General features: G+C 36.1%; 2 protein-coding genes across 3 annotated transcripts; both read right to left on the bottom strand.

Moving 5' to 3' along the window:
* Positions 1–1,415: 1,415 nt before the first annotated feature.
* On the bottom strand, positions 1,416–6,595 carry LOC132111313 (pancreatic secretory granule membrane major glycoprotein GP2-like). Its single transcript, XM_059518494.1, has 8 exons — positions 6,511–6,595; positions 6,318–6,422; positions 4,676–4,836; positions 4,236–4,371; positions 3,333–3,427; positions 2,726–2,894; positions 1,822–1,936; positions 1,416–1,743 (listed from the first exon to the last, which is right to left on the bottom strand). Exons 1-8 carry the CDS (start codon positions 6,562–6,564, stop codon positions 1,571–1,573), a joined length of 1,008 nt encoding a protein of 335 aa, XP_059374477.1. The 5' UTR covers positions 6,565–6,595; the 3' UTR covers positions 1,416–1,570.
* Positions 6,596–7,848: 1,253 nt separating this feature from the next.
* Positions 7,849–24,645, bottom strand: LOC132111312 (E3 ubiquitin-protein ligase SHPRH-like). 2 transcript variants are annotated; one of them, XM_059518493.1, is made up of 30 exons: positions 24,526–24,645; positions 23,404–23,997; positions 21,514–21,643; positions 20,751–20,969; positions 20,572–20,650; positions 20,330–20,480; positions 19,654–19,750; positions 19,201–19,457; positions 17,755–18,372; positions 16,625–16,876; positions 16,400–16,478; positions 15,921–16,084; positions 15,576–15,832; positions 15,377–15,498; positions 15,197–15,285; positions 14,256–14,348; positions 14,073–14,180; positions 13,850–13,992; positions 13,587–13,760; positions 13,211–13,273; positions 12,483–12,708; positions 12,269–12,406; positions 12,056–12,157; positions 11,006–11,077; positions 10,731–10,919; positions 10,511–10,603; positions 10,337–10,423; positions 9,781–9,959; positions 9,198–9,278; positions 7,849–8,889 (listed from the first exon to the last, which is right to left on the bottom strand). In XM_059518493.1, exons 2-30 carry the CDS (start codon positions 23,986–23,988, stop codon positions 8,793–8,795), a joined length of 4,944 nt encoding a protein of 1,647 aa, XP_059374476.1. In that variant the 5' UTR covers positions 23,989–23,997; positions 24,526–24,645; the 3' UTR covers positions 7,849–8,792. The 2 variants fall into 2 exon arrangements, with proteins under 2 accessions (XP_059374476.1, XP_059374475.1); XM_059518492.1 differs by having other exon boundaries at positions 23,404–24,000; positions 24,526–24,639.
* Positions 24,646–25,243: the final 598 nt, after the last annotated feature.

Genomic DNA, 25,243 nt, shown 5'->3' with positions numbered 1-25,243 from the left:
CTCCATAGGCGTAATGGTTTTTATATTGTACAAACTGTAGTTTCCATCGCCCTACACCTAAAACTACCCCTCACAGAAAACTTTCTGCATTTTTACAATCTCAAATAAATAAATACAAGCTGCGTTTTAGTGTTAAATCTCTCAAAATCCTTGTTTTCTTTTGGTAATTAATGTATATTTATGTCTGAGAAAAAAAAGGAAAACAAATAATATTTTATTTCGTTATGAGTCCTGATAAGAAGCTTGTTCAAAGGGAAATAACTACCAATTACTTTATCAGTATTTTGTTATGATGTGCAAATGAGTTACACGAATGTTACCTTCAAACCTAGATTCTCCAACGAATAATTAACTGCATTTTCTTTTTTCGACCGATGCAGGTAGTTTCTTATGTATTTTCATGATTTCTCTGTTCAAACTTTAATTAGTTAGGTATATACAAAATGCTGGAAATGTTGAATGCATTAAGTGAAGCCTTAAATATCAGACATCTTATGCATATACAGTATATACACACCACTATTTTCTTTATATAATTTCTTCATCTTGTGAAATAATGACATTCTCTGTATTGTGAACTCTTGCTTCAGTCGGCGAGAGGTCTGAGCAGACAAGACTGTACAACGAATAATTAACTGCATGTTTTCTACTGATGCAGAGCACTCAACATAAAAGACAACCAGCAGAACCAGCAGACTGACTCCAGTGTTTATTTGACACCAGACATCACAACACACACACACACACACACACGATAATGCCATACTGCTTAGTTAGTATTTTGGAGTAGTATTTGAAATAATATTTACACATGGATGGTATTAAATGTGTTCAGGCTACTATTCGTCATATCAAATACTATTGTTTGCTTTATTGAAATCATTAAGTAACTAATGAAGATGGTTAGCCTACCAATGGTAATGAGTTATACAAATAGCAATTTTACTCTTCGGTTTTTAAGCTAAGAACTGTGGTCAGATAAAACAATGCTGTTGTACAGTGACCCCAAAAATGTATTGTAAACTTAAGTCATACTTTAAAATGCATAAATAACAAAATATTGAACCATGGTCTAGACCAAAGATTTCCCTTCTGTTCGATGTCATTTTTGCACAATGTCTTTGAATCAGCAGATGGTGATGTTTAGTTGATGGATGGAGTCAATTCTCCTAATGTTCACAAAAGGTGTTTTCATACAGGTTTCATTTGGACAACTTTTGCACCCTAAGATTCAAGATTTTCAAATAGTAGTATCTTGGCCAAATGTTGTCCTATACTAACAAACCATACATCAATGGAAAACTTTGACACCCTTATGACTGGTGTTCCAGGGTCACATATGTAGATCATCACATAAACTATAATCATGTTTGATGATTTTCAATCACAAAGTGTCTCAATATTTAATTTTGAACAGTATATTAAGCAAGCTTTTAGGAATTCAAAAAGTTTCTTTTTTATTTCACAATAAAAGACAAAAAGAACAGCTAAAAAAATGCACTACAGGTTAGCAGACAAAATTGTCAAACTGAACAATTCACACCACACTGTGTGTTTATGAGATCTCAAGTTAGCTGGCCACCTCTGAGATGTGGTGGATGTTGGAGAGAGTGAGCTGGGCCTCTTGTGTCGGATACGAGTTTCTGCTCTGGAGCCAGAGTTTCCCAAAAACTCCTGTGATGACAATCAGGATGAACAGCAGACCACCCAACACAAAGGTTTCCACAGGGGGCAAATCTGAACCCGGAAGAGATGTTCAAATAGGTTTGAGCACATGAGTATGGTGACTCTTATGAAGACACAAGATTTTACAAGACTTACTCAGATTAGTATTCTCCATGTTAGTTTTGAGTCTTCTGATTGGTCCATACGAGACTGTGTGAGACGATGCAACATCCCTGCGTGTCCGTACTGATGCATCTTCGGCAGAGCAATTCTGTGATTTAAAGTTACTATAATGCAATCAATGTTTCTCAACTATATTTTTTACAGGAAAAATTCATCAAACCAAGAAAATCGATATTACTTATTTACCCACATATTGTTCAAAATTGGTATGTTTCTTGTGGAATATAAAAGGATGGTTGATGATTCAAATTAGCAATTTGAAAAAAGAAAAAAGAGCAGGTCATATGCAAGTCATATGGAATACTTTTATGGTACATGTATTGTACTTTTATGGTGTTTTTGTCCAATTCTAGACCCTGGCAAATGGGTGTTGGATAAGCATTTGGTACACTACCATTAAAAAGTCTGAGATCAGTAAGACTTGTACTTCTATCTAGCAAGGATGGACTAAATTGATCAAAACTGAACTGACAGTAAATATTTTTTTTACAGATACAAAAATACTATTTCAAATAAAACCTGTTCTTCTGAACCTAAAAAATGTATAACTGTTTCTACAAAAATATTAAGCAGCACACTGATAATAATAAAAATGTTTCTTAAGCAGCAAATTATTAAAATGATTTTTGAAGGATCATGTGACACTGAAGACTGGATTAATGATGCTGAAAATTCAGCTTTGCATCAAGGAATTAATTACATTTTGGTATATATTAAAATAGAAAATGGTTATTTTAAATTATAATATTTCACAATACTACTGTTTTTAATCAAATCAATGCATGGTGACTTCTTTCTTTGAGCAGTATATATATATATATATATATATATATGTGTGTGTGTGTGTGTGTGTGTGTGTGTGTTGATGGGAACTCACAGGCCGGCACACTCCTCCTGTGTTATGACAGATCTGGACGTTGCAATGCAGGAAAATATCTGTGTAGGAGCTACCAACAAACTTGAACATTTGTATCCTGAACAGAGCTTCTGGTCCTTGACCATTCTTCATCACAGCTAGTGTCTGGTCATTCCACAACACTGGACAACTGATGTGAAGAGAAATGTAAGTCAGTGTGATATTTGTACTCAAAGGATTGATATCTACGTTGGATCTGTTTTCTCTAATGTTCACAGAAACCGCATGCTTCATAGCTTTCTCCTGGTGGAGAATCTCTTTGGGTTAAGGACAAGCACAGCTGTTAAACGGCAATGTACACGGCAGCTGACAGTCGTCACATGACTGTAGTTAGCTACATACTCTGTTCTGTCATCAGGTCCTTTAGCAACAATTCCAACAGCATGTCACAACAACAGCCTTTCACACCACTGGTGATAATTATGATTGAATGAACATTTAAATCCTGAGCAAAGGAATAATGAAGCTGTGAAAGAGGGCATTTACACCGAGGACAATAAAAGGGAGTTAATAAACAAAATGAGTTTTTATATCACTAAAATTAAATGCTTGATGGGCAAAACCTGACCTGTCTCTGATGAAGGTGTACTGAATGTTGCTGTAAGGGTCATTGGTCGGTGTGGCCCAACACCTCTCTACTCTCAGAAACAGATTGGCTGGAATCTGCAGGATAAAAAGTCCAGAAAGCTTCATTAGCACGTTTAAAGTAGTGACTTCATTAAAAAATAATTACTGCTCACTTGCAGATATGGTACATTATTGGTACATATTCTGTCCTCAAATTATATCAAAGCATTTATAAATGACAGGAGTATTGAATTGGCATGTTTAATTTGTGATTCAAAGTAATTTACAGGATTTGTGGACATAATCTTTCCTATATCTATTTGAGTACAAAGAAATATTAGTAAAATAGTAGTATAATTCTAAGAAATAGAATTAGAAATATACTTATTATAAATAGATCGATAGACAGAACCATCTAACATAGAACAAACAAAAGACAGACATAGAGTCAGACAGACAGAGACAGAAGACAGACAGAAAGACAGATAGAGAGACAAAGACAGACAGACAGAGAGAGAAAGAAAGACAGACAGAGAGACACAGAAAGACAGATAGAGAGAAACAAAGAGACAGACAGACACAGAGACAGAGAGAGAGAGAGACAGAAAGACAGACAGACAGAGACAGACAGAAGGACACAGACAGACAGATGGATAGAAACATCTAATGTAGAACAAACAAAAGACAGACAGACAAATGGATAGACAGAACCATTGAACCAACAATGAACAGATAGATAGATAGATAGATAGATAGATAGATAGATAGAATGTTCCATTCTGAGAACTGAGAACAAAGAGCCAAACAGTTCTTAACTGCCGCATAAAGAAAACACACGGCAGCTTTCATGAAAGCCCTCAGTAGCTTGTAGTGAGTAATGTCCTCTATTCAGCTCAACACACACCATGTAAACTTTGACATAGATGTTGTCCTCAAGTGTGAGAGAAGGAACAGTGGTCCATTTATCCTGAAACTCTTCGTCTTTATACAGCAGCATGGAGACCGAGAAATTTCCATCCTCCGTGTTCAGAGTGATTGTCCTGCGGGGCAGAGAATTTTAAAAGACTCATTGAAGGGGCTGCAAGGTCTGCTCAATGAATATTGAATGAAACTCTTAGAGTTGGACCCCAGGGCAGTCTTTTGTTACCATTAGCTTCCTTTATTGTGTTTACATACAAACAAACAATTAGTGAAGGTCTCAGCCTTTTTTAAGCTTGGAAAAATAGTGATAATTAAAGCCATTACTACATATGGAGTGTTGCAGTCCCAGATAGACTGAGCTCTGAACCAAAAAGAGTTGCAGAATTAATTAAAACTGGTGATGTCATGACTAGAGAAGCTCACCTCACATCTACTCTGATCAGATTCTCCCCGTTTTGCTGCTGAACCATGTAGTTTACTGGGTATCGACACCCAAATGTGATGTTGATGTAGCTTCTGGTGATGATATCGGTTTCATTATTGCGGATCGAGTTGGTGAACATGATATGAGTATCATCTGATGCCTGCGGGGAAACATGAAACAGAAATTTAATTCTTTTTAAAATTATATTTAAAAAAATACTTTTAATGATTTTTAATGATCTTTAACAATGCATATAGTAATGAGTATATCAGAGTTTAAATACATTTTATTTCTAACTGTCCAAGTATTCAAACTATATATATATATATATATATATATATATATATATATATATGAGATAAATAGCCTTCAAATGGTTGTAAATTAATAATTTATCTTGTACAATGTTCCTCTTCCAGTTTACATTGAAAGTCTTTTGAGATTTTTTTGTCTCGTCTAACTTCAATTTGCATAATATTGAGTTTAATAATGTCTGAGTGACATTCATGGGCCAATAAAACATAAGAAGTTAAAGGTCAACGTAAGGAAACAACATTCTATTGAAGGGGCTAAATTGTCCCCTACCACATCCGGTAAAACAAACTTTATTGCCCTTTTATTTCCCCGACCATTACAAACACACCTCCTGATTCTTGTTTCTTCTCGACACTGTCTCCAAATGTTAGTGCTATTGACCTCACATTTTTCTGTTTAAATCAATCCTGGATGTACAAGGAACAGAAAACTGCCTCTCTTGATCACATTCTCAAAAGCAGCTAATTTCAACAACCAAGGATTTTTATTTTTCTAATCCAAAGACGCTCTACTTTTAGTATGAAAAAAGCTTGTAAAACTCTTAAAGGCGGAAGAGGAGGGAATTCGTCTCCTTTCTAAGCTGCGTTAACCTTTTACTGGCTTTACAAAAAATAGTCTGGTGAGTCCCGAGAGAGGCTCTCAACGATGCTCGTGTTCTCAAGTACAGATTTATGCCGTGCCAGAAAGAAGCTTGTCCTCTGGGTTGTGGTACCGCTGTTTGAGGCTGGCTGTAGGGCAGAATAAAAGAAGGACTATAAAGTACGACACTGAATTATGGTCGGCCTATTCACCACGGCTGAAAACACAGTAATCATTTACATATAAATCAGGATAATTTAGAGCCACATGGCTGTTTGTCCTCCCCTCTGAGCTCTGAAAGGACTAGCCAGCCAATTTGTAGGGAAACGAACAATGATGTGCATTTGCATATTGAAAAATAATTAAATAAATACAATTCTCCCTTAAAAGAATATCTAACTCTCATGTTTGTTGCTTATTACAATGCACATAATTATAGAGACGTATAATATTTTACTAGACAATTTTAGAAGGTTTGCTTCTTCTATGAACAAAGCACGGGTCACCACTCAACCTATGAAGGGATTGTAAAATAGGGAAATTTACTGTTTGTATTTTCAAGTTTAACATCCAAAGAGCCCCAATTTGTAGTTTGCCTTAAAGCAACAAGTGTTTACAACCTTTTTAAAAGTCTTTAATGTCTTGACACCAGTTTGTTATTGGCTGAAGACGTTCTCCGGTCCTCGTGATGGTCTGAAGCAGTTTTATGATTACACACAATGCTTTGAGGATGCTAATGAGGATTACCATAATGGTGCCGCAGTCTGTGAGGTTTGTCGTGATGCTGAAGACATAGTCGTTCCCAACCTCAACCCCTCGACAGTCAGGATCATTCAAGTGCAAATCCCAAACCTGAACAGAGATCAGTGAAGATGGTTTAAAACAAATTCAAGCATTGCAACTGATTTAAGTATTTGTGAAATTAATGGCATGAACATACGGAAACAGGTGGCTCCTTGTTCAGAAAAAACACACTGGGAATGATAACTTGCATCTGATCTTTGGTGCAAATGACTGTCTCATTGAGTTCTAGATGAAAACATGGAGAAAGAATGCTTAAATATTAATTTTGCATGTAATATTTTAATATTGGATATATAATTATACATTTTGAAGTATTGCAATGGTACATGCTTTAGTGTTCAAAAGAAAAAAATACTAATATATATAGCATTTGTTTTTAATCTCTCTGTATAAATTCAAATTAACATAACATTTAAAAATGTTATATAAAATGTACATTAATTGCAGTGCAATGACAGATTCTTTAGCATTATAAAAGATACATAAAAATGCATGGAAGACATCAGTGCATGTAAAAGCTCTTTTTGGGTTTATTTTATTACAATTAGCCAAAATATACATCCCAAATTCAAACAGTTTTTTTATGCATGTAGCAATCAAATAATGCACTTGAATATTTCTCTGAATATGTTTAATCAGACTTACCTTCTTCAATCTGCACAGCAGAAGTTACGATCCATATTGAGAGCAAAGACCATGTCAGTGCCAGTGTAGCAGGTGTCATCCTTAAAGCCTTTCCTTTTTTTTCTTCTGAAATTTAGTTCTGTCTTCAGCCCTTTCCACCAATTCTTCTCGGTTATCACCTCGGCTAGCTGTCAGAGCCAGACGTAGTGCTTGCACTCTCTCTCCAGCCCTCCACAACACAGCTCTAATGAAGTGGGAACCTCCAGTTGCTTTGGAACACCAGCTTGAATGATGTCCACACCAACAATGAGATTCCACACAAGAATAGTACAAGTTGGGGGGAGTCCAAGGTTACACCAACCAACTAGATTTCAGGCAAAAGCAACAAAAAATACTACTGACAACCCACTTAGCAGACGGACGGTGCACTGTACATTTCAGTGCTTTGGTCGACAAGGCCAAAGGTTGTCATGCAAAGGGAATGGAGGTACAGGGGCGGTGTTTCGTTTTATCTCACTCTTTTGTCTGTATGGGTTTTTAAAGGGCATGGCAAACGTTTTACTGTTTCGGGAACCCCAACGACTTGTTTGGAAAGAAATCCGTCACACTGAGTCAAGGGCAGTTCACTGACACCTTAGTCACGATGGAGTTGATGTCTTTAAGACTGTTTGGACAGAGAGAGGGGGCAGTCTTTCAAACTCGTGAGGGAGATTTTCAAATGTCAAATGCCAAAATGTGAAACGATGCCATTGCAATCAATGCATTTTCAGGGGATATATAAAATAAAATGATCAGTCTGCTAAGCATTTCCCTGAAAAATTCAAAAGAAATATACAACAAAATGCATCTCTTCTTGTAAACAGAACATTTATTTCTGGTGAATTCCTCCGTTGACAAGCCATTGTATTTTTTTCATTTGAGACAATTTTAGGTTTGAGAACATGTACAATACTGTTATTTGGGTTATCATAACCTGACATGAAAGATATTTTGCATTTTAGTACAGCTTGACAGAAAGAGTTCAGTTGCCCTTGTCCATTCTAGCACAAAGAAAGTCTCTTTCTTTTTACTTTCTGGTTTTACTTTTTACAAGAGCTCTTTATTGGATGAGTTTTACGGAAACTGAATCACATGTCTTTTGTTTTGCAAATAGCACCAGATAAATGTTCAACGTGGTCTGCTACAACTTTGCACAGACCCTCCACTGAAAGGAGCGCCTGAACGGAAGATGCTCCAACAAGAATCAGTGCTGTAAATTCAAGCAATTTCCTTCCTGAACATCATAAAATGCATTTAAATTAAAAAATAAACCAGGACAAGAGCACAATTCCAATAAAATGTCACATGTTTTTTTTTTAATTGACTTTACAGCACAGACTGTGATTACTGCGGGTTCTTATAAAACATTTGTTCGATCAATCACAAATACACGAGTGCTAATGTCAAAACCAATGCACTGTACAGCATTAAAAATGCATTCTAATTTCAATTTGGTTCATTAAAATCATATTAAAAATCATTTGTTTATGCACAACATTGCATTAATAAAAATGACACCCACTATAAATCTAGAAAACAAACAGAGATACAGGATTGAAACGGTTCATCAAATCAGTTTCTTTTTCATATTGAATATAATGAATAAATTACACCATGGCACAGAACAGACAGAAAGGGGAATGTGCAAAGCAAACATGTAGGAGAGCTGGAGAGCAGCACACGGCTCGTCTCCTGGCTGGTGTTAGTGTAGTGTTCACATTACTGGCCTTTGGACTGGCAGGTCTGCAGAGACATTTACTCAAGAGACTCGCTGTCCTCTGTGAACAGCTCGGCCAGGTCTGCCACTGTAAACACGGAGGCCTCCGAATGCTTCATAGACGTGGAACTTTGACTGAAGATGATGTTGGTTTGAGACCGATTAGTCAAGTTCATTTTCAGTAAACAGAGCAAAAACAATGCAAATCTACTAAGACCATAGTGCACAATTATAGGTTTTAAAGATCCCATTAAAGTGCTTGACAAATGCATTTTTTTTATACTGTGTTGATGAGATTCATTTTAAACAAGGAAATTGGGGTAGGACAAAAAAAAAAAAAAAACGGAGTAAACTAGTTCTAGAGGGATAAACATACATGGACTAAAAACCACAATAGTTTGATTTTGATATAAAAAAATAGTCATTTTGTGTCAGAAACGTACCTCTTTTCTGCTGTTTTAAGCATTGCTTGCATCCGTTCCTCGATGGTGGACTTGATCAGAAACCGATGAACGAATGTGGGTCTGTAAAAAACATTTGAATAATTTAATAATTTACTAATAACATCTTTTTGTCCTTGGAGGAAGTGTTATTGTGGATCACAGACTTGTATTGTGGCCAGAATCAACAGTTAAAATGCCTTGATGGATTTGTTTTATCACACAGCTTTTTTGCTTCATGAAACATTAAGTGATGGACTGGAGTGGTGTGGATTATTGTGATGTTTTTATCAGCTGTTTGGACTCTCATTCTGACGGCACCCATTCACTACAGAGGATCCATTGCTGAGCAAGTGATGAAATGTAACATTTCTCCAAATATATTTACATAAAGAAACAATCTCTACATCTTGGATGGCCTGAGGGTGAGCACATTGTTTTGTGAACTAATCCTTTAAATATTCCAAAAACCTTTTTTGGAATTTGAGCCATTTTAACTGATATGAGAGAAAAGTTGCAGCTAGAATCAAACTCATGTCAGCAGCATGTGTTGTGTTGAATGTTATATTATTGGGTTGATGCCTACTTGGTCTGGCCAATCCGGTGCACTCTTCCTATGGCCTGCAGCTCATGGGCAGGGTTTAGAATGGGCTCCACCAGCAGCACATGTGTAGCTTCAATGATGTTTAGCCCATTTGAGCCTGTGTGCAGTGGCAGCAGCAAGATGTTGATGTTCTCCTCATATTTAAAAGCACTCAGGTTCTCCTAAAAATGAATGCAATAATCATAATTTCAAATTTGTGCTTAGTGGTTAAATAATTTTTTTTTATTAAATACAAATATGTATTTTAAAAACATGAACAAAAAATATTAAATTCTAGAGTTCTATGTCTCATTTATAAACTAATATTTTATTAAAATCATTTAATATTAAATATAAACATATTTAAAAAAACACTTTGGGTAATTGAAGACAACAGAAACAATTAAATTTTTTTTATTAAACATTACTAATTTTTTGTGCTGGATCTACTCGTGTTTTATTAATAACATATTTAAGCAATTACAGAAAAGAAAGATGGAAAAATCCTTAATTAAAGACAAACATTGTATGTTACATTTTCATCATATTCAACACAAACCTGAAATTTGTGGATTCCGTTGATCTGTGCAAACTCCATGTTGTTGTCGAAAAGAGCTTTGGAAATGATGTCCAGGACACCCTGCCACTGAGAGCCGAGGCGTAAATGTAAGGTCAGAGGTTAAGAGCTGTAGTCTGCTGTTTGATGTAGTAACTCATTTAATGAGAGCGTTACCGTGGAGAACACAAGAGACTTGGCTCCCGGGTTGGTCATCTGGATTTTCTTTAACACTCGAACCACGGCCTCGACCTTCGTGGAGTGGCTGCCCTACAGGGGAAAGAGATTACAGAAAGGCTACAAATCATATCGGACCTGACTGAAAATGTCACATGTACAGTTGTATTTTAACAAAATCCATATTAAACGCCTATATAAGTCAAGAATTGTCTCTGACCTTCACAGGGATGTCCTGCCCCTGGTGGTCGCTCTGAGTGGTGAACACATACGAGATCTCCGAATGAGAAGTGGTTTGTCGGCATATGGCGCACTTTATGGCTCTCCGTCGATTGCCGACACTGTACTGCTCCACGATGATAGCAATGCACTCGTTACAGAAACAGTGTCCGCAGGTCAGTACAGCCCACTGACAATAAAAACACATGCAAGTCACGTTCAGAGTATATACTTACATATATACACTTGACAGATTAATTTTTGCTTTGATTTTACCTCCTGACCCAGCGGACGAGCACAGATGGGACATGGTTCTGGATTCAACCCTCCGGTGGACTTATCTTGAGACTGTAATGATCAATACATGAATTACATTTCATAATGTTATGTCAAAATATGCAAACGATGCATTATGTAATTAAATGTGCAGTAACTCTTATGCATTTCCAGAACAGAAATCTGAATATAAGATAAATCCAAGTTCATAATTCTTTTCATTCTTTTGACATATTAAAGTTTTGGATATCTCTCTTTATCACTGCGTAAATCAGAAAATACTATCAACATGCGGAACAAAATACATTTTCACAATGTTTTCAGGAAAAAATTTTTATAAAAACACGGCGAATAACAACTAACTCCTCTTTTTTTGACTTAGTGGAGGAGAAAAAAAATCAGTTTGAGAAAATGGCCTTTAAAGATATGTATCAATTGAAATCTACAGACACAAACAGTGAAAAGTGTTATATAAATCAGGCAAATGACACATGAACAAACATCTCTGTAAAAACCTTAAGAGTATAGATAGGAATAAACATGGAAAGTTAGGTGTAAGAGCTACTGAAATGGAGATAATGCGAAATAATAGATTTTGTATTAAAATAAACATTTAAGTGTGTATTTTAGATGTTTTCTATACACTAGTGTGAAGGAAGACAAGTTATGGAAACAAAATAACCCATACGCTGACTAGTGCATAAAGAAAACAATGGTTTTGCTTGTAGCATATTACCTTAAAGGTATGGGAGCAAAAAAATAAAAACACTTCTTAGTTCTAAGGATCAGAGAGAGGGTAAAAATTAATAGACTTGAGTCTGAATATTGGGTAAATAGTCTTATGTATAAAAAAAGGGTTAAAAAATGGTTAAAGTGCCCCTATATACCATTTCCAATATTGCCTTTCATGCAGTGTGCAATGTAATGCTTGCATGCATGCAAACCTATTGTAGGAGACTTCCGAAACAATATTAGGAACCTTAAAAATTGCATTATAGGGGCACTTTAAATAACGTTGACTAATATACCTTAAAATACATCATGTATTACCTTCTCCAGGTTTGTGAGATAGAGAAACTGCCCAAGCTTTTTCTGCAGTTGTGATTTGGCCACCGCCCTGTCATTGAGCAGCTTTATCCTGTTCTGCTCCACCTGTTCACGTGTATAAAAAAACCCCCCAAAAAAACAATAAATGGTTCTTACTTCTCTTAGTCTAAAAATGACAAAGAGCATGACAGATGGGACTCTTTCTGTCGTCATCACCTCGTGAGGTTCTATGATATGCAGCACTTTGGGTTTGGGCTCATCGGGTAACCGCACACGCAGCCTCTCGGTGGCCATGCCCAGCTCATCTATGGCTGACACGTGATCCCGCAGCGACATCCAGTACTCATGCAGCAGCTGAAAGAGCACGAGACATTTTGATGAGGACATTCAAGCGCTTCATTCACCATGCAATGAGAAAACAACCTCAAACCTTATATTCTTTCTTCCAGGACTCAAAGAGCTCCATGAAGGAGTTTCCCTCCTCTATGAGTCCAGACTCCAAGCGACGGGCTTTTGCAAAGGACAGGGTGGCTTTAAGGGCTCGTTCGGTCTCACTGGCTGCCCACAAACCCCTGCTGGTCGTGGGGAGCCGGTCATCTACCAGCCCGTCCTCATCTTCAATCATCTCCTCAAAGATGGCCATCTGTCCCTTTACTCTGCCAAGAATACATAAAAAAATGAAGTTTATTTGAAGCTTTCTGCATATATGTTTTGAAGGAAAAGTTCACCAAAATGTCTTTATAAACCCTTTAATTAAGTAAGGCACAGAAAATTAGATATGCATATCAGAATGTCCAAGCTGTGATTTTCCACTGAATTAAACTAAATGGTGACCATGGTTTTTAAACATAATTGTCAGTAAATAACAGATAAAATTTCAGTTTGTTTCTCACATAAAGCTATTGTATGACTTGGAATATAGCGCTGAAGTTATGTGAAATACATTTATAAAACTCTTATTGTGCTGTTTGTCCTTTTTGACAGCCCATAGTCCTTCAACCTTTATTGAACAAGAGCAGCTTGGACATTCTGCTAAACATTTCCTTACGTATTCTACTTGAGAAGTCATACCGGTTTAGTAAAAAATGATAAAATGTTCATTTTTAGATGACTTAACCACTTTAAACTGAAAACTATCTAATGTGTTTTATAACTTACGTGTGAGAGAAAAGTTTTGACTCGTAGTCCGTAAAAAGTTCATCGGATTTGCAAAACACACAGCTACGGAATGAATTTTTAAAAGGAACAAATGTTAAATTCAATGGTGAACAGTTAACGTAATTTGCAAATGTGACATTTAACTTTAGCATAACGTGTAATTTTCTTAAACACTAGAAGCTCAAAAATAAAATGCAAAAACAATAACAAATTAATAAACATAATGTAACTCAATATAATGTGGAATGAAAAATGTAGCGTAAAAATTGTTCACTAATGGCCTTGGAGTTTTACAGATTGGAAACAGTAATTATTTAGGCATTGCTATTGTAATATAAAATATGCACTTCATCCATAAACACTGAAAAGATTTTACTTGTTGAGTGGCAGACGAACAGGTCGCAGGTGGCAAAGTGTTGCATCCTCGATGACCTGCGGAGATGGCGGCCCCTCCAGCTTCTTTACGGCATCTTGAACCGTTTTCTGCGATTTCATCAAATCATCCATTTGAGTGCTGAGCAGAAACTGAAGACCACGAGCATCTCGAAACCTATAAGTGAGACATTTTAATTAAATAGTACTTCTTTCCATCAAAAACTATAGATCTGCAATCTATCAAGTGAATGGATGCTGGATTACTTGTCTGCCAATGAGAGCTTGTTGGCTTGTTGTTTATAACTGCAAGTTAGCTCATTTTGGATGCGGCCCACAAGGTCATCGTCCATAGAGTACTGAATGGCATGCTGTATGACATCCAGCCACCAGGGAGAGCGAAGGTTCACCTAGGGCACAACACACAATTACATACAACAATAACTCGGCAAAACACAAAGCTGATAATGTGTGGTCCCTGAGGTTTTACCTTGCGTCTCAGCTCTTTGATGTGCTGAAGAACGGGCTGTAGATTCTGATGTGCTTCAGAAACCTCAGAGTTCACCTTAGCCATGTAATGCTGCTTCAGCTGCTCAGCCTGGGACGAAAACACAGAACTAGAATCTTCATGTTACAAATATATCATATTTAGGCCTGTGAGCAGTTACCCAACCTCATCTTTGAGACGGTCATCTCTCAGGGTTGGAGGAATCCCAGGATGCTTTGCATTCAGAAGCTCCATCAGATTGTGGGTTGCATGGAGCCTCTATACATTTTGAAGAAAAAAAAAAAAAAGATTAAGCCGCAACAATAAAAATGCATTATAAAAGACATTATAAAAAAGGATGAAATACAATTCTGTACAAAAACAACAGTAAAGCTATTTCATTTGGGAGTTAAATCGGACTTAGAACAAAAAAACTAAACAGAATAATAAAAGTGTGATTAGGGCAAGACACCACAGGTGAATAGGATAAATATTTAAATATTAAAAATATTACTATTATTAAATTTTATTAAAAACTATACTTTACCAGTTGATTAATCACAACACTTTAAGACACTTATTTTGTATAACAATATTTCTAAAATGTTGTGTTAAAATAAAGCATTATATAATTAAATATGCACTCATTTGCATAAATATGAAAACTGGATAAAGGTTTAAAATTCTTCTTTTATTTTATTGACATCAAAAGATTTTATAGAGGAGATTTCGGAAAACACTTTAATCACTCAGAAAACATATTTCACCATATTTTTCGGAATAAAACGTTGATGATTCAGGTAAATGATTATAAACAAACCCCTTTTTAATAAACCTCTGAATATAGATATGAATACAGCTGTAAAGTTTGGTGTATGTACATGCTACTGAATTGGAGATTACAGACTGAGGATGAGAAGAAAAAAAAAACTCCTTTTAAGAAAACTGAAATCTACAGATGCATATAGAGAAGTAAACACCTAAATTAGTATTTTTAATGTTGTCTTTCTAGTCTACCCTGAATGTAACCCAAACAGCCTCAAATCTCAAAACTGAGCGGTTCCTGAAAAACAAAGGTTTTGCCTGTGCTGTCTTGCCTTAAATTAAACTGCGTTAGAATGGTTTACCTGAAGGGAATCAGTTTTCAGTCTCGCTTTATGTTCTTCAGATGATCGCAGCACTTCTCTGTACATCTCCGCTGCATCTACAAACTCGCCTGGCGATGACAGGAAACGGTTCATTAATGTCTACAACAGTCAAGGAAGGCAGATGCAGGTTAATACTGTAGATACTGGAGCTCACGATACCTCTGATGATGTGAATCCCAGCCAGACCATTGAGAGCACACACCAGCTGCCTGTGGGCTTCTTCACACTCCACACGACATTTCTTCTGCAACGACTTCAACAACTCCTCCATTGTCATCGTGCTTCAACAGGAGATGACAAAATCAGTGTGAACAGAATGCACCAGAACACCTCATCTCCCAAAAAACTTGTTTCTAACCTCTTCTGGAGGGGCAGGAACTCTCCTCTGACAGCTTGTGGGTGGCAGCAGGCCTGACGTAGACGTAAAAGGGGGTATAATATGGTAGTGACGGTACGGCGGTCCAAACTACCCAGCTTTAATGACCAATCAGAGATCTTCCTCAGCTTCACAAGAGCATCCTGTGAGCAAACCTCATGCTGACGGTGATAAAAGTGTCCCTCTACTGGAGAGAAGTTGAGCCAGTGGATTTCTTCTGTTTGAGGAGGGATTTGGATCTGAAAATGAGAGTTTGTGACATCAAATCAATGCAATGACAAGATTATGATGAATGAAATTAGTTATTTGAAAGAGTTACCTACTAACCTGATCGATGACATCTTTTTTAGCAGATCGCCATAGTAGTTGACCAATGACATTGTAGAGCGGTGTCGTATTGCCGTGCCGGTACGGCCGATAAAGTAACTGGTCCCACCAGTACTTCACCCAATAAGGATCAACTCCCAAAAACAGGACAAGACCATACAAGTCTAAAAGATTTCATATGAAACAAAAACTATTTTAATCATATAATACAACTGTCTTCTGGTTACATTAGGCTGATGATAATGCTGAGACAGATATTTTATTAGTGATCACAGTTACAAAAATGCCAGTAGTACAGAGAGTAAATTTTTTTTCAGGGAATCGGTTCAAAACATCGACTCATTGATAAATTTGTGCCATCACTCAGTAAAGTAAAATAAAGTCACCATATGGCATTTTAAATAGAGTATGTAAATATTTACGATCTTGTTTAGTTGTATCACCAAGCCCTATTTCAATCAAATCTAAATTCTGCTTACCTTCCAATCCTCTCTGCACAGGTGTTCCACTGACACACCAGCGGTTAACAGATGTGAGACGCAAAGCCATTTCTGCAGCCTGAATAGAAAAAAACGAGATTTTACCAAAATAAAAATGAATGTCCATCTTTCCAAAGTAAGCTGTTCTCTGTTTGTGCTGTCTCTAGAATTAAAACTGAACAGGATTAATTCCTGCAAAATTAATGTATAGTTGTGATCACCTACCTTGGCTGTGGTGCACTCCACCATCTGAGCTTCATCCAGACAGACGCGCCACCACTCCACAGCCACCAGAGGGCTCGGTATGGCCATGTAGCGCTTCTGGTTGCGGAATTTGCGTCCTTCTTTGCTATTGCTGTGTGGGATGTCGACGTAATTCAGTTCAGTGCGCAGCACGTCGTAAGTGGTGATGACCACATCCTGCTCAGCCAGAATGTGAGGCTGGATGAAACCGTGTCTCTTTACACCCTGATACACCTAAAAAAAAAATCAATACAATATATATATATATATATATATATATATATATATATATATATATATATATATATATATATATATATATATATATATATATATACACACACACATAGATATACACACACAAAGTTTTTTTAAATAAATATGTATTTTAAATATATAAATAAATTTGGGTTGGCCAGTAAAAAAAAATATTAATATAGACTGCTGTTCAAAAGTTTGCCATTACTCCAGTCTAAAGTGTCACATGATCCTTAAGAAATTATTCTAATATGCTGATTTATTATTAGAATTATCAATGTTGGCAGCTGCTGTGTTTAAAATTTTAGTGTTAAAGTGTTAAAAAGTTTTAAAATGTACTGACGCCAAACTTTTGAACTGTAGTGTATATTGTTAGAAAAGATTACTATTTTAAATAAATACTCTTCTTTTTAACTTTTTATTCATCAAAGAATCCTGAAAAAAAAGAATCACAGGTTCCAAAAAAATATTAAGCAGCTCAACAGTTTCAACACTGATAATAAATCCACATATTAGAATAGATTCTGAAGGACCATGTGACACTGAGGACTCGAGGAATAATGATGAAAATTTAGTTTTGCTTCACATGAATAAATTAGATTTTAATGTATATTAAAATAATAATAATAATTTGCAATATGAATTTTTTTCCTGCATTTTTGATCAAATAAACGCAGCCTTGAAGAGCATAAGAAACTGTAAAAAAATATTTTGAACTGTAGTGTATATTAAGCAGCACAACAGTTTTCAATATTGACATTAATAAGAAATATAGTCTTATATTAAGTATTTCAAAATACAATCAAAGTTTGAACTACTAGTTAAACGATCTAAACAGTAGTTGCAGCTCTTACCAGCACTCTGAGGGAAGATGTGTGAATGTGGCGGTTGATTTCATCCACCCACTGGTGACAGATGGAGCTGGGCGAGATGATAAGAGTGGCTCCAGTAGACACAGGTGTCATGGCCACCAGGCAGTGAGGGCAATAAAACGGGGTGGTTTCCAGGTTCTCCTCTTTATAGTTGACACACTCAGCGTGCTGCCACAGCAGACAGTTCAAGCACTGCACCCTAGGCTTGTAGTCCACCAGGCCGAGCTCTCCACATATGCACTCAAAGCGGTAGTCTGGAGTATTAAACGGGATCACAGATGCTCTGGTTGGGGTTTCGGGTTCAGGTTTGGAGTTTTGAGTAGGATCTGATTTCGAACTCTCAACATGGATGTCTTCTGTAGGTTCTTTTTGGGGTTTGTCTGTTGTTTCTTTATCATCTTCATCTGTGATGTCTACTGACTGCAGTGGATTCTCGGAGTCCAGAAGTGACTCTGGCTCACTTTTGAGTTCCTCTGTGAGGAGAGGAGGATCCACACTGTCTTCAGAGTCTGATGCTGTCGTATACGAGGTCTGTGATGCCTCTTTCTCCTGACCAGAAACCCGACGAGATGTTCTTCTGGGAGTGGCCTTGTCACATGACTAGTATTAAAATAAGACAAAGTATATGAAAAAGTACATTATGCATTATTTAAAGTGGTTACCACAAAATAAAACTGCAATAAAATAAACAATTAAATAAATGAAATAGACCTACAAAAATATTAAAAGAAAAAGGAAAAAAAATGCATGATGCATCTTACATTTTTTTAAGTGTGTCTTCATTCTTTTATAAAATGGGTATTAAAAAAAAAAAAAAAATTCTATATAAATACAGAATTCTATACAAATAGTACAAAAACATGAAAATTTGCATGCTGTATTCTACACATTTTCTTAAAAAAATACAAAAAAAACAAAAGTAACAAAATAATAAAAATAGCAAAATAATAGAAATAAATTTGCATTTAAAAAGTGAAATCATTGAGTAGCATGCTTAAAAATAGAAAAATATGGTTCTTCTACATGTAAAATAAAATAAGTAGTAAATATCTAGCTTTGTGTGCTTTTTCAATCAGCAATAACTTTTTTAAATATTTTTATGCATACATATTTTTATTATTTTATAATTATTTATAATCAAAAATAAATTTATATATATATATATATATATATATAATCTGGTATCTCTGAAACATTTAATCCCATTCTTCTCGAATTGGAGCATAAATCACTGAAGGTTTTGTATATCAGTGTGTCTTATTTGTTTTAAGTGTGCATGATATTTTGCCTATTTTGGACAGGATACTCCTTTTTAATCTCAGAGATGTTTTTGCCTGGTTAACTAAAGATTATAATAATAACAGATAGTGTATTCTATATATTTACTAATCAAAATAAGTTAATTACAGAAGATGTAAAATTACGAACAATTTGAGGAGCAGCAGGCTTCTTCTTCTTTTCTTTGTAGTTCTTCCCCAGTTTGAAGGATCCTGCTAACCCTCGTCCTTTGATCTGCTCCACTATGTTCTCGCTAATAAGCTTGGTGAGGACTTTCTTTATGTGGTTCCGGTTCTTTAGGGTGTCATACTTGTACATGGTCCGCAGATGAGCAAAAATGGCATTGATTGACGCTCCTTTGCCAACCTTCATTTCCTTAATCGCAGTCAACAGCATCTCACGAACAGCTTGAAAATGACAGTAATTGTATGAAATTACTTATTTATTATATTATGTTGATTATTCATTCATACAAATAGGACATGTTCTGGGATCAACAAACTCAGCCCTTGAATAATAATATTCCTATGAAACAACAGTTTAAAACCCTAGGGTATCTGATCAGATGACATGTTTAATGAAACAGTCAGGAATTAGTTTTACCTGGATAAATGATCTTCTCCTTGGGTCTGGCCTCATGTTTAATGGTTTGTTGTTTCTCTAATGGTGGAGGAGGGACAAAGTAATTCACAGATCGTCCCTGGAGAGGACAGAGACGCAAGAGAAATACAAAAAGTGTCAATTCTGAAAAAAGTGCAAAGAAATATTTCCATGTCCCTTGCTTTTACACTTCATAAGGTTCCATTTGCTAACATTAGATTTCTACATATAACTACAAAAATATACACATACTAATACGTTATTAAAATCAAAAGTTGTTTGTTAATATTATTTAATAGACATAAGCTAACTTTAAGTAACAGTAACAATGTCCAAATGAATGCTATTTAGTAAAGAACTTAGAACTCGAATATAAATTATTCTATTCGATGTCAAACACTACAGATTGACTTTGCATGCTGATTTTTCTCCTGACATCAAATTAGAAACTACTGTAAATGCAATGTGTCTTTTATCATTCTAACGATACACCGTTTGTCAAGATCAAGTAATAGTTTGATGGTTTTGGCATGCAGTCAATATAAACAATAATTTAATTAAAAGCCAAGTTAAAAGGTTAATGTATAATCAATGGGACCTTATTGTAAATTGTTACCAAAATTAGATTATAGCAGACTAATTTGCATGCATTTAAGGGCACATGCAATCGTAAACGTACCACAGGTAAAGTGAGAACGCCATGCTCCAGGTTCTGCCGGGTGTTACACAGAATAAGGGCCAGTACTTCCACAGTTTTCCCAAGTCCCATCTCATCAGCAAGGATCCCGCCAGGCCAGTCCACTCCCGCCAGAGGAAACTCTCGGATCAGGCTGTGATTGAGTTCAAGGGAATTAAAGCAGTCCAAAACTAAACGCTGTTGATATAGTTTCAGTGCATTCTAGGAAAAAAAAAGAATCATACCATCCAGTGTAGGGATTATAAAAGAGCTTCTTGCCACAAATCGAGACCATTTCCCGCCAAAGAAAATGCAATCTTTGTTCTATGCAAGAAATACAAAGGCTGTCGTTTAGCACTGAACTCTTTTCATGCACTTCCATAAATCAAAGATGATGATAAACATTTGAAAACCACATATAGACCTTGAGAGCTGCTGCTTCTGTACTTCTCTCTCCTCAGCATCCAGTTGACCGCCTGGCTCTGATAGGGTCTCAGCACGGGGATGAGGCCTGGGTGCTGGACATCGAAGCTCTGCTCCGCTGCTTCTGTCTGATGGAGGTGTCTGACGTGATCGTACAGCTCCTCGACATTCTGACGCTCCAGATCAGTGTCACACTCCTGCTCCTCATTCACCATCACCTCTACCATTGACCAGAAATAAGAAAGCCCATTAGAATAGTTGAAATATTACTGGATATGTTCAAAATAATATCTATGCAAAGCATCTGCAACACATAGTAATACTTTCAACTTGTAAATCAGTTTATAAAAATAAACAAGAATGACCTCAAGTTTTGCTTTAGAAAATATTAGCCTAATTGTTTTATGAAAAAAATAAACTATAAATATTTTGTTTTTTTTTTCCTTAATTTTCCTGAATTTCTTTGTACATTTTACACTTTTTCTATTAACATAGAAAAAGCAGATACCAATTACTAGAAGTTTACTAAAAATTTTTTATTGCATTTGCACTTCAATGTAATGCTCAGTGGGTCATGTGATGCAGCTCCACTTCTGGGCTTAGTGGGCCTTGGAGTAGAGCTCCACCTCCAGGCCCAAGTGTATTACTGAATTGTGTTGCCTGTTTGTTTCTACAAAATAAATAGGAATGGTCTTTTAGTGTGACCATGCCCGGTATCTTATTAGAATTAAATAGTGCGAAAGCATCCATAAATTGTAGATTACCAGGGATGATGAAGTCGTAGAAGAATTCCATTAATTTCTGCAGAAGCTGATTGGCTTTTTTAATGCGCCCATTTCCTTCACTGAGAAATTCTGGTCTGCCCAATCCCGACTCAAGAAGAAAAATTTTCAACTGTTCACAAAAACAAATGAAGAGAAAACACAGTAATTTGTTTACATTATGTTATTGGATCTAGGGCTGCAACTAATGATTATTTTGATAATCGATTAATCTGTCGATTATTTTTACGATTAATCGATTAATCGGTTTATGTACTTATATTTTAGTTTTTTCCATTTTTCCCCCAAGTAAATTATTAATAAATGGTCTTTATCATTCAGCATAGATTTAAGAGATTGTAACCATTTTGCACTGTCATATCCTCATCAAAAATATACCTGGAGTTGTTTTATTGTGTTAGTAATCCTTTGTCGAACTCTTCTGCAATCAGAACACTGACCCATACTCTAGCAAATTTCACAAGTAGATTTCAAATAATGTTTTCACCATGGCAGTCCTTAGAGCTCCTAAAGTAGTTTAACATCCTGAACAAAGCTTATTAAGGAATCTTTCAGAACATATTTTCACGAAGAATAAGGATAAAACAGAATAAAATTGCAGTGCATTGTATTTTATTATTTACTGGGAAACAGCTTTATAGCTTTTGCTGTGAAATTGTAAACAATCCTTCAAAAAAAGTGCCAATGGCATGAAACCTGAATGGAACTCACAGTTTAAAGTAAAATCCATCAGAAGGTTGTCCAGAAAAAAAATAGGACACACACAAAAAACCTGCTGTGTGAAAAAGAGCAGTGAATACTGAGAAAATAAGTGCATTTCAAATATCTACATTTACCTCTCTCATTCAGTCATAATTAGGCTGCACGACTGAATTTTGAACTGGTAAACGACAAACTGATCACAGAACATGTTTGTAAAGCTTTAAATGTTAACTGTTAAAAAGCAATGTTATCAGCTTTTACGACTAAACATTTGCAAACAACATTGTACTGGAGAATCTGCACAAATGAAAGTCTTAGGGGCCGTTCACAAATCGCGCCTAAAAACGCGTGGAAAACGCTAGGCGCACCGCTTTCTCCTTCTTTCCAAAGCGCTCACGCAGAAGCGCCCCTGAGGCGTCTGCCTTTGCTAAGCAACCATGACGTGCTCTCTCCTTGAAGACGCGGAAATTTCAGCAAAGGATAAATGGATTTGCAGCTCAAATAAATCGCTTGCAGTAGCTCTGCTACTAAATTTATTTCAAAATGGAAATCCATATACAACTATGATCAGCTGTTCCTTTCATCTTGACTGAGCTTTTAACGTTGTTACGGGAAAGGATGAAGCTGATTGGTTAGTTCTTGTCACATGACCCGCGGTGCGGTTGCGGCATTCTGAAAAGTTTAAATGTTTTTAACTCGATGCGGTGTTGGAAATAACGAACTTGAGCGCGCAAAAGACGCGATATGTGAACGCCCCCTTAAACAGTGCAGTAGTGCAGAGTTTACAGGTTACTCTTCTTTTTTAAAGGCTCAATGTAAAGTACTCCCACATCACGCTGAATGCTGCAGACATAGACGCTGCAGAGACGCTGCTCGGGAAGCACGTGACAAAACAAGGCCGGGTATTGGCTATTCGCTACTTCTCCTGTTGTACTGGCTGAGTAAAACCTCCGGTGGCTCATTACTGCCACACTTTGGTCACCGCAGATTTGAAATATGCACGAAATGAGCCGCTTACGGCAAATAAAAGTTATTTAGCAACGAATCGATGACTAAATTAGTTGACAACTATTTTAATAATCGATTTTAATCGATTAAATCGATTCGTTGTTTCAGCTCTAATTGGATCACTAAAGCCTCAGTCAGTTAAATGCTTGATCCTAATTGCACCTTTACTGATTCATCTCCTGATGCGTGGCACAATTTAACGACCATCCTCTTCTGTAGCCAATCCAGATCTTCCAGCAAAATTCCACCAAATGAACATTCAATCAGCACAGAGCTGACGGGATCACTTCCGCCAGTCTCAACCTCCAACTCAGGACTATTCAGACTCATGCTTAGTCGATCACCAGTTTGCTGCAGGCAGAAGGAACGGTCTCCAATCCCAATGGGAATCTTTGGATACAGGTTCAACTCTCCAATCAGTGCATTCCACCTGTGATCCAGAGCAGAAATTGGCATCACATTCAGTTCTATAGTATCTGGAAGAGAATGCTGTGTGGAGCAGCTTGGACGCTCTTCTGAAGGTCCCATTTCTGTGCCTGCAGGAGATATAAAACATTGGTTTGCTTCTTCCTGGTTGTGCTCAAGCACCAATCCAAGATGACAGCTGTCAGACAGAGCTGGGATTGACTCCAGAATGTCTTCACAATCTCCTTCATTTCTCCGATCTTCATGCATATTCCATTCCAGTCTCTTCTTGGCCTCCTCGTCTATGCGCGCCGGCGGCGCTCGTTTCCTCCTGCTGCTCATAGTGGAAACCTGCTGAGATACAATGACACAAAGTTTCATTATTATTTTGTTTATTCACCATATGGAAGTAAAATGCACGCATTAAATGCATGCATTTAATTAAAGCTGCATCAGACTTAACTCATTAAATGTAATACACAAAAATACATGCATTACCACAATTTTTGAGTAGCAGACTTGTACAACCAGTTTAATTTGAGGTAGACACGTACTCAAATTTTAAGATATATAGTGCGAATAAACACACATAATTATATTAAAACACGTCACAAACGCCTTTTCTGCTGTGAAATTTCTATTTGATCAGACTGCAGCTTTAATTTTACTTAATTCTAAAAGATAGATATCACTGCACTAACCTATTCACTTGGTAAATATACAAATATACGATTATTTTTACAAAGTGCATTGAAAATATTTTCGTGGAACGTCAGTTTATCTAAACAATACAGCAGAAACGATATATTCAAGTCATTTAATCAAACGCAGCAGATTACACATTATAAATATACCGCCTCGTCCGCGGTCGAAACGTACCTTTGTTTTGCTTTGGAATGTGTTCTTTTCAGCAGCAAGTAAATGTTATAAAATAACTTTCATAAGCTCCAAAACCTGCGAGACATTTTCATGCCTTTATCCGCCATATTTAAATTACAGGAAGCTACGTCAGAACCAAAACAATGCCAAGGCACTGTAAGATTCTAAACACTAGATGGCGCTAAACACACAAGTATGAGACTTCTCGTTACGTGTTTTTTTTTTAATTAACTAAAACTTCTTGGTTATTTTCTGATATATATATATATTTAATTAATAATAATAGTTATAATACTTTATTTACTACACAGCTAATCTTGCACTGACTGGGGTTAATGTTATTATTATTATTATTATTATTATTATTATTATTATTATTATCATTATTAAAGAACTTGTGAACAACATTACAAAAACAAATTCAGACATCAAGTCTAAATCTCCAAAGATATAGAAAAAAGGGTATATATATATATATATATATATATATATATATATATATATATATATATATATATATATATATATATATATATATATATATCCACATATTTTACAATAGACACGCCTTTAACATTTTTCACAACCTTAAGAGACTTCATAAAAAAAGATCCTTTGTACAAGGGAGGAGAATTTGTGAATAAAGAATTTGCCAATCAGAATATTGTAATTTACAAAATTGTCAATACTTTTGTTTTCATTTTCATTATAACAAATA

The sequence above is a fragment of the Carassius carassius genome, chromosome 31 (assembly GCF_963082965.1).
Source record: "Carassius carassius chromosome 31, fCarCar2.1, whole genome shotgun sequence".
NCBI lineage: Eukaryota > Metazoa > Chordata > Actinopteri > Cypriniformes > Cyprinidae > Carassius > Carassius carassius.
The sequence above is the reverse complement of the archived record's forward strand: the minus strand, read 5'-3'. Positions and strand labels throughout refer to the sequence as shown.

Excerpts from the sequence above, each read along its gene's own strand:
- LOC132111313 (XM_059518494.1), bottom strand. The coding sequence starts at position 6,564 with ATGCAAGTTATCATTCCCAGTGTGTTTTTTCTGAACAAGGAGCCACCT. Across the intron at positions 4,372-4,675 it reads CTGATCAGAGTAGATGTGAG|GACAATCACTCTGAACACGG; the intron begins GTGAGCTTCTCT and ends TCTGCCCCGCAG. Across the intron at positions 1,744-1,821 it reads CATGGAGAATACTAATCTGA|GTTCAGATTTGCCCCCTGTG; the intron begins GTAAGTCTTGTA and ends CATCTCTTCCGG.
- LOC132111312 (XM_059518493.1), bottom strand. The coding sequence starts at position 23,988 with ATGAGCAGCAGGAGGAAACGAGCGCCGCCGGCGCGCATAGACGAGGAG. Across the intron at positions 13,274-13,586 it reads GTTCGTCTGCCACTCAACAA|CTGTGTGTTTTGCAAATCCG; the intron begins GTAAAATCTTTT and ends TTCATTCCGTAG. Across the intron at positions 11,078-12,055 it reads ATCTCACAAACCTGGAGAAG|TCTCAAGATAAGTCCACCGG; the intron begins GTAATACATGAT and ends TGATCATTACAG.